This window comes from Sphaerodactylus townsendi, linkage group LG05, assembly GCF_021028975.2.
Source record: "Sphaerodactylus townsendi isolate TG3544 linkage group LG05, MPM_Stown_v2.3, whole genome shotgun sequence".
Lineage (NCBI taxonomy): Eukaryota > Metazoa > Chordata > Lepidosauria > Squamata > Sphaerodactylidae > Sphaerodactylus > Sphaerodactylus townsendi.
In genome coordinates, this window is record NC_059429.1 from 111,225,879 (window position 1) to 111,235,880 (window position 10,002).

Below are 10,002 nucleotides of genomic sequence, written 5' to 3' on the forward strand. Positions count from 1 at the left end.
ATCAGCCTGCACCAAAATTTCCCCAAGAGCACAAAACTCCAAACGAAAGGCAGCCCCAAACTGACAAGTCACAAGTTCCCAGGAAGGACTTGAGTCTTAAGGTGGAACGGGCAACTCCTGCTCCCGCCTCAAAAGCACTCACTTGTTACTTATGTGCGTCCTCAGACCACCTTAAGAAAGACTGCTTAAAGAACCCTAGCAACCCAACTCCAGGAATGCGGCCCTCTCCTTCCAGCAGCCGAGAATGATCGTCGTTCTCCCCCCCCCCTTTTTTCCCAATTCTCGTCGCGCGGTTGGGGTTGCGGTCCGCCTCTGTACGCATGCGCAGAGAGTGGAGCATTCCCGACCTTGCGCTTTGGGAGGCCTAACGAGCATGGCGGGGAGAGGCGGTGCCGGGTGACGTCACATAGTGGCCAGGCGTTCCATCGCTCGCGGTCACCGGCTCATCTTGAAGCCGCCGCATCGCGCTGCCGCAGCCTCCAAAGATGGACCGCGTAGATCGTTGGGCCCGTTCCGCACGTTCCTGCTTGGTGCGGAGCTCGGTGCGGAGGAGCATGCCTTGGGGGCTGCTGGGCCTCATGCTGGGCGGCTCTCTGGTGAAGGACTGGGCGCCGCTGCCCGAATCCTACTTGAGCAACAAGCGCAACCTGCTCAACGTGTGAGGAGGGCTGGAGGGGAGGGCGGGGCGGGAGGGGGGGGTGGGGCTTGCTGGGACTCCCTGTCCTCGTAAGGGAGGGGGATCTGCAAAGGGGTCGGGACAACCTCAGTTTGTTGGGGTGGGGCTTCAGAAGAGGACGGGCTTAATTTGAGGAGTGGGGTACTGAAGGTGAGAAGGAGAGTATTTGTTACTGGAGTTTGGATTTTAATAGGAGGGTGTTGTTCTCATGCAGATGGGGGTGAGGGGTTTGCAAGAAGGATCTGGCCCTTATGTATTTTCCATAATTTCAAAGGCTGTAGGCACATGAAGCATCATGCAGAAAAGAAACTGGCCTGGCTGTTCAACTCAAACTGTTAATATTCAAGCTAAAAAATAATAATCTTGTGAACGAGTGGCCGAAATTCACGACTTATTATCTGGGATGCTCAGGGCATCAATCAGTCATTGTTATTTCTACTTAATTTAGCCAGAAGCTCACCCTCTGACTCTGATCCTCCAGTTCTTTTCAACTAATCTGATTTCACAGAGTGTTGAAATCAACCTGTATTTAGATTTTTTGGCCAGTTTTCAGTTTACGCAGTTGTAACTTTATACTCAGTGCTGCTAAGCAATCCAATGGTGCTTAGGCTGGTACTCAATCCTAGATTGTGCTTTAGATAAGGTTAAGAGTTACCTCTCATCTGATGGGTTCCATAGGTGTGGCAAAAGGTCATGCCTATATAAATGAATAGTATAAAATAATCTCTAAGATAATAAGATAATTTTTGATGTTCACATCTCTGACAATGGCTTTTCTGGGTGGAGCTTAGAGTTTTTCTGTTTGATTTCTCTCTGGCAGCTATTTTGTGAAATTTGCCTGGGCCTGGACGTTATGGCTGCTGCTGCCTTTCATCGGTATCACTAACCACTATGTCACCCAGAATGCACTGGCGGTGCTGCGACGACTCACTGCTCTACTGGTCGGCACTGTGGTCTGGTATGCATGCACAGGGGTGTTCCTGCACATCGAGGATTTCACAGGCAGCTGCTACAAATCGGCAAGCCTTGATGTGCTGCACCGGCAACATCCCAGCAAACTGCAGTGCCTGCAAGCTGGCGGCTTCTGGCACGGTTTTGACATCTCGGGGCACTCCTTCCTCCTCTCGTATTGTGCCCTAATGATTGTGGAAGAGATGGCCGTGATGCACCACTTGGACACCTCCAGGAACCCCCGACTGCACAGGGTAGTCAACTACCTGTTCTTGGCTTTGAGTTGTTTGACGGTGATCTGGTTGTTCATGTTTTTGACCACGGCTATATATTTCCATGACTTCTCTCAAAAGCTTTTTGGCACCTTGGTGGGCCTCTTGGCATGGTATGGAACATACAGGGTCTGGTACCTGTCACCTTTCTCTCCCGGACTTCCTCCCAACATTGCTAGCTGGAGCTCTCCAAAGCCCAAACGTAGCCTATAAAAACAGTTTCTTGCGAGTCAGACTGTGTTTGAAGAATTATTAAATATTTGGTACAAAGTTTTTTTTAAAAAAGAACAAAGCCTATTTAAAGGAAGGGGGAAAAGACCAAATATTTTTGTATTCTGGCTAGAGGTTGTGGCCTAGTTCCAAATAGAGAAGGTGCTGTTGGAATCCCAGTTAAAGGCACCTGGGTCAGCTTTTTTGCTGACCAGTTCAATAGAAACACTAATGATTGATTCAGGATAGAGTCCCATAAGGCTTTTTTTTTTTTTTGGGGGGGGGGGGACTAGTAAGGACAAGCTAGCAGCTCACTGGACAAGCCAAGCACAGGGTTCAACTGAAGACATTGGCCAAGGGGTCCTCTTGGATTGGGATTCTGCCTGCTTTCCACTGATGTAAGTGGCTAGCTCACTGTTTTCTCCTTCCTCCAGTAACTCCTTTTGACTCTCAAAAAGCCTATGCTAGGGGTTGGGATTCTCATGGAGACCAAAGGCTCTATGGTATAGAGGGAGCTATATTGAGAAGAATAAGGTGAGGTGGTCCTTCCCCCCTTTTACTTTTATACAAAGCTGGTAGAATCCAACAGCTGAGGGTCTCTCTAATAATTGCCATAGATATTCTAGTGTTTCACTCCAGGCTGTCTGTCAGCCATGCCAAGGTATCATGGAACTATGGATGGAATTTGATACAAAAATGAGACTTTCTGTTATGGGAATAGAGGACCATCAGCTGAGTCCGTGATGGTTAATGCTAATTACAGATTAATAGAACAGAGGTCTGCAATATTGTATTATGCATATTTTGTGGCCAAAACCTGAAATTCCAGGTTGTCAAATGTTCTCAGTCTGTTTCAGTCCAAACATCCAGTCAAACAGCTGTGAAATTAATTTCCAAATTCTTTCTTCATGCAAAGTGCCTTGCACCATCCAACCATGCTGCTAGATTTTTAGTGCAGTCCTAAACAGAGTTTCACCCTTCTGTATCCTTTGGAAACAATGGGATTAGAATGACGCAGCTCTTTGTAGGATTGCGCTGCTGATTTTTCCGTCTGGTGAGAATTTCTTGAATAACTAGATGCTTGGCCCTGTGGCAATACAGCTCAGCTTACTGTTACAACATGCATTATATTGGCAATCAAAGCTGTCTTTTTCAAAATATGGTGTTGGTTGCAAAGTTGCCACATCTCACTTTCTTCAGTTTTATTTTCATCTATTCATTACGTGTCCAAACTAGCTGCATTCATTGACAGTAGAAAGAAAGCCCTCTGATTCTTTTTTTTTTTGATGTTCTTATTAATTGAATTTATTGAATGTTACAGAAATTAAAATAATTAACAACAGAAACTCCAATGTAATAATATTACATTTTCTACAAAGTTAGGAAATATGTCTACGTTATATGTCTACATGAACATCTGATATGAAAGGGTTTTCTTATTTATAGTGACTCTCACAACTAGCCTTAGGTTTAAGGAAAATACAGAAATTAGCCCACCTCAAGTGATGTTTAGATTTGCAGCCTTGAGTGTTGTTTTCATAACACTAATTTTTTTAAAAAATACATATTTTTAATTCTATATTATGTTGTTTGCGCCAGCTTTCTGATTTGGCTGGTTGTTTTGAAGATGCTTGTAAATTTTAAATAGTAATGAATGTGGTCCGTTAAGACACAAAGTTTGCAGGGTCTCGCTATTCCGGAGAATCCTTTCATGCAAGTTACTAACCCTTTTGCAGATTTTGCGGGATTACCCAAAATCTTCCATCTTCAATTTAAACAATCAAGAGGAATATTTCAGTACTTGATTTTAGTATTTCATAAACCTCTTGAGGTGGATTATTTATACTTAAACTGACTGCACCCGTAATCCTAAATGTGTTTGCTCCAATTCAAAGCCTACAATTTCACAGCCTCAATAAGCACAGTTAGATAGAAGTTACTTTTGTGGAACTGATTTCCAAAGCAATCCAGAGATGAATACCTGTCGCATCCTTTTTCCTAAAAGAATGTTAAGGCCTGCTCATCTCCCAGTTTCCTTCTCCAACTTTAAGTGTAACTTATGGGAAAGAAATTGTAAATTGGTATTACAGAAATATAGAACATCTCAGTGGCTTACAGACCCAGTAGTTACGCTTATATCATTTATAGCTGTACAGATGTTACGGTCTATTTCATTTATATAAAGTGGGAGCATGCCAGCTGTGTGTCTCAGGAATGTGATATGTCCAATACACACCATTGTCTCACACAAACAGGGTGATTTATGGCTTTTTCATGCACGACCCTGAACACTACAATATATAGGTACAGCTTTCATTCATGGGGTTCTGGTTTGTGTGAATGGAAGCTGTACCCACTTGGAAAATTTGCCTGTTGTCCAGTTTGCATGAGATGGCAACCACATGCATTGGGAGCATCATGCCCCTAATACATGAAGATGGCAGGCTCACAGTTCACATGAACAGAATGGAATGCTTCAGAGAGCTTTTGTCTCAGACATCTCTCTGAAATTGCAGTTTATGCAAAAGTAGTTTATGCAAAAGCACGAAATGTAAGAGATTTTGTAAATCGAAAATGCAGTGTCACTGTTTCCTTGCATGAAAATCGTTTAAAGCCACCCTTCATCGTAAATTTGCCCATGAACTGGGACTTCACACAATCACACTTGTGGAAGCATTTTTGGGGGGCCACCCTGTCCATAAGACTTGTGTGGCTGTACCAGTGTGCAGCGTGATTTAGATGGACATTTTAGCTCCAGATCATTGGTGGGTGATAAAGAAGTGGTAGAAGAAGTATTATATCTTGCAAGTGGCCTGAAGTATTATATCTTACCAGTTACTAGCATCTTGCGCAGGGATGCTTTAAGTAGTTAGCTTACCTTCATTTATGCTTCAGTATTAATACATTTTGTGGGGGTTAAAAAAATCTGCACTGATGCTCCTTCCCATCAACATAACTGATGTGCCTGTGTTTTCCTGTTTCAAGTATTTATGTTGAATATGGTACAGTTAGTGGCTTAGTTTGGTTACTCACAGCAAATGATGCTGGGTAACTGTAAGACCTTTTACAGCCCAATCTGGGGGTGGGGGGTGGAACTGGGTTGTGAAAGTGGCATGGGCCTGCGCCAATGTGTTTGCCCCCATCCTCCTGTATAAGGGACACCTATGCCCATGGAGAGAGCAGACATGCCAGCTTGTGGCCACTGAACAGCTCTGCAGTGCCCAAACCTGGAAGTGCCCGCCACCTGGTTGCTGTGCCAGAGTAGTAGGGGACAGACCGGGGGCATTCCTGGGGGTGGAGCCAACTATAGGCAGCTTCCACCAAGGTTTCAGCCCAAGAACGCCCTCCCCCGGCCGCAGACTTACACCATGATTTCATGTTTTCCCCATGGGATTTTTCCAGGAGGCTGGGGGGGGGGGGGGTTGTGTTTGCCTTGTACCACTGAAGCCCCTTTGGAGGCTGCTCAGTGCTGTCTTCGCCATGCCATCCCCTGCCACTGTGGAGTCTCCCCTGTTCCAGATTGGGTTGTTATCAGTATATAAAGAATGGTCCTCTTGCTGTCTGTATAGCAAAGTCATTTGGCATGTGATGTTTGTCTTTTTTGTTCAAGATCGCACAAATTAAGTTTAGTTTTTAAGAGCTATAAAATGAGTCTTAGAGTTCTCCTGCAATCTCGATTGTTTATTTGCCAAGGTGTGTTTTATTTCAGGCAGTATGACAATCACATCCTGATTCTAAACACCCATTTTTGCAAATCATTCCCTTTGATGTTGGTAGGATTTCCTTCCAAAAAAAGAGGATCAGAGCAGATTTTTTTTCCAGGTGTATTCTATTCTTTTCAAAACGATTGCTTTTCTGCCTTGACAGTACTCTGATCTATCATTTGTGTTCCATGGAGCCTCTTCTATTTTTCTTTAACGTCTGTAGTTTTCTCTGGGCCAGCAGGATGCCTTCTGGTCCTATTAGAATCTTCAGTCTTCAGGGTAATGCAGAACTTTTAATGCAGATTCATAGAGTAAATATAAAAAAATCCTGGTATTCTTGCTTTATTTGTATCATCATTCCCAACTAAGATGCCTTCCCTCAATAGAGCCTTAGTAGAATTAATGAAGCTACATGTTTTTTAAAGCATGTCATATGTCTGTTCTGTGAAAATCTGTGACAGTTCTGCCACTCATTTTCCAGGATGTCGGCTGCATTCTCTTCTTGCACTATTATCACTTATTTGTATTGTACCTAAAGCCGTTGTGACAACATTTATTAGCTTTAGATAACCTGGCAATGTTCAAAACATTCATGTAACCATTGCAGTAATATTTAAATATAGGGCATCGATAGGGAAGTTTTGAATTGGTTTTGTTAGAGGAACCAGCAAAGGAAGAATAGGGACCAAGAGAACCAGGTGTGTTTGCAGGCAGTCGCGAGCGTGAATTGCAGCTTACACCTGACATGTTTGCTTGCAGGGAATTCCCATTGATTTCACTGAAACTTCTGTTACATCGAAAGTACCGGTAGCCTTTTCCCTCATCCTAAAACAATGGTTTTTCACATTATACAATGTATTTTTACACTAAACAATGTATTTCACACTATACATATGGCAGTTTTTGAAATTCAAGGGCAATGAATTTCCTGCCCAGGGTTCTGTTTTCTTTCTTCCTTTGGAGAGAATATAGTTTGTACACGATTTGTATTACGGAAATACTAATGCTGTAACAGAGAAGCCCAACTTGCATCCTTCTCAACAAAGCACGGTGCTGGAACTGAAACAGATTTTGTCAAAGAGTGTTTTTTTTAAAAGAGCTGAACGCATTTGTTGCCAACTTTATGGGGAGTATTTTAAAAGGCAGTGATGCAGAAAGCAATTGTAATCATGACAATATTGAAAAGAATAATGTTGCCTTTTCTTACTAAAGTTTCATTTACTGCAAGCTTTTGCTGTTTCCATTTGTCCTGAATTACAGGTCTTGTTCTTATGAGACATAGGTTTTCAGGGAAATAAGCCAAATGCATTTGCTTTTAATGCTGATTGTTTTCTATACCAGACTCCCAGACACTGTTTTGTATGTTATAATAAGATTAAAAAATATAATGAAATGAAATGTAAAGTCTGGGGAGATACAAGGTGTCTCGTTTCTACTGATACTTATAGACCTCTGTATGTCAAATGGAGTGCAAGCGGGTGAAGTTGGAAAGAGCACTGACTAGGAATATATTAAAACTCAATAGCAAAAGATCTGGTGAGTCTTTCTACGTGTCTATAGGAATTGGTACTGAGTTTCCAAATAACCATTGGAAAACTAGAGCAAAGGTTCTTAGTGATGCTGGGAGAATATGCACTGGATGCTGTTTGCAATGGGATTATGTATTGTAATTTTACTTCAAGGTAAAGTCCGCCCCCTGTGCATGCACTGACCCAAGGGGTTTTGAAGTCTCATCATGACATTTACTTGGCAGACTGTGTTGATGGGGTGGGCTGTCATTGCCTTCTCCAGTCATCTACATTTTACACCAGGCAAGCTGGGTATTTTACTGACTTGAAAGAATGGAAGGCTGAGTCAACCTTGGCAGACTGTGTTGATGGGGTGGGCTGTCATTGCCTTCTCCAGTCATCTACATTTTACACCAGGCAAGCTGGGTATTTTACTGACTTGAAAGAATGGAAGGCTGAGTCAACCTTGAGTCAGCTACCTAAAATTGATTTCCATCAGGATGGAACTTGGGTTGTGGGCAGAGCTTGGACTGCAGTGCTGCCGTTTACCACTCTGTGTCACAGGGCTGGCTAATTTTACGTAGAACCCTCCAAAAAAACCCCCCTGAGAAATAATAAAATTATGTCCAAAATGCTGTTTAAATGACAAATGTGACTTTTGGAGGCCAAATTAACTGGAAATTAACTTTTAAGCCTCTTCATTGTGATTTTTAAATGTTGTTATGATGATGGTGGCAATCTCTAATGACCTCTGTGTGTCCTCCTAGACTTATGATACTGTTTCAGAAGCACTGTTTCTAGGTCTCACCTTCAACTCTGCTGGAGTGACACAGGGGCTCGGGACACCAAACTACCCTGAGCTGGCCCTGGCTGCCCGGGATTGAACTAGACACTTCCTGAGCATAAACATGCACTCTACCAGTAATCCATAGTTCTCCCTCTATATTCAGCCTTGTAAATTACAACACTCCTCTCACGTACACATACCTGCACAATTTTTGCCCTCCACCTGCTACAATTAGCAATAGATTTGCATATGTAAAATTTGGTTGATTTCAGTCTCCCAATTAGAGAGCACTATGAAAACGAGGAATAAATGCCCTTTTATTAATATATATCAAGACATATTTAATATCCCATTAATATGGGATTAATATATCCCATATTTTACCTCATTCATTCCCTGCCTTGCTTCCCAGTGGTGACTCAAAATGGCTGACAACATTCTCCCCTCTTACATTTTATCTCCAACACCACCTGTGTGAGATGGGTTAGTCTGAGAGGCTGTGACTGGCCCAAGGTCACATTCCATGGCAGAGAGGGGATTTGAGCCCAGATCCGACTTTGACACAACATGACACAATCACACAACATCACTGCTTCTAGTACTGAAGTGGAGCCCCTGTGCTTGTGCCTGCTTACATGACAATCCCAACCATACTTGTAATCTTCATTGTTGTGCATGCAAAGCGATTCTGAGTTAGACAAGGACATTTTTCAAAGCCTGATGCAAACATATGTCCTAAAGGTCCTGTTAAATCGAACTTTTACACAATCCACATCTTCCTCACATCTCAATTTCTCACTTTTCAAGCACTGTGTTAGATTAGTTAATTACTGTGTGATACTGCTCTCTCTGTATTTTTTTTTTTTGCTTGCAGCTTCTATTTCTGGATCGCTTAAAAGACACACCTGTTCCTTTGTGTTCTGAACTGGTTCACCTAATATTTCTAGTTTGTGCTTGTAGAAGATAGCTCTGGAATCTGCCCCAGAAGTGTTGGTCCTTCATGGGTCTGAGATTTGCTCAAATCCACATTTCATCCTAGGAGCTATCGGCAGGAAAACACAGGGGCCAGTATCCAAACACCCTTGTATTGAAGGGTGGTTCGGCTGCATTTGGAATATAGTGTATAGTTCTGGTTGCCATATCTCAAAAAGGCTATTTCAGACTGAAAAGGATGCAGAAGAAAGGACAACCAAAAGAATTAAGGGGTTTGAGCACCTTTCCTATAAGGAAAATCTAATTAAATTGGACTTTCTAGAGCGGATTCCGCACAGGCCCAAAACACCAGTGTGAAAATGGCATAAAAGGGTTTACACCATTTTCACATTGCTTTTACACCACTGTTTTGGGCCCATGTAAAATCTGTTTTAGTTTAGCAGATTACTAATAGGGGAAATTAATGTGATGGAAAAAATAAACAAAATTCATTTACACAGTTGTCTCCTTCGCAGTGAACGTACACTGAGTTTGATTCTAGGTTATGTGCATGTTTTCCCCTCTTCAGAACTCACTGTGCTGTCAAATCAGGGAATCCCCATGATTTCCAAAACCTGTTAAAATGTGACTTTTTTTTCTTCCTTTGCAGGGAAAGTGGAGGAGGTCACAGGGCATTAAGCTGTCTCCTCTCTGCCTTCCCTTGCCACGCAACAGCAGGTCCTTTGACTCTTCAGACCTCCATTTCAAAATGGAGCCGTTTATTTTTAATTTTAATGCTGAAGATCTATTGGTGGAGCAATAGACCCTTAACACTGACATTAAATTTACATGGTCTAGCAACGTAAAGTTAAATTAAAGATGACACACAAAAAAATCTTTAGAAAGGTGGCAGGCAACCTCCCCAAATGGGCAGGTGGGCAAAATGGTTGACTTGCTCAGCTAGGGACACATTGCAGGAGGA

The 10,002-nt window shown here is 42.6% G+C and overlaps 1 protein-coding gene across 1 annotated transcript; it reads left to right on the top strand.

The window, feature by feature from the left end:
* Positions 1 to 338: 338 nt before the first annotated feature.
* FITM2 (fat storage inducing transmembrane protein 2) lies at positions 339 to 7,345 on the top strand. Its single transcript, XM_048497419.1, has 2 exons — positions 339 to 658; positions 1,497 to 7,345. Exons 1-2 carry the CDS (start codon positions 486 to 488, stop codon positions 2,110 to 2,112), a joined length of 789 nt encoding a protein of 262 aa, XP_048353376.1. The 5' UTR covers positions 339 to 485; the 3' UTR covers positions 2,113 to 7,345.
* Positions 7,346 to 10,002: the final 2,657 nt, after the last annotated feature.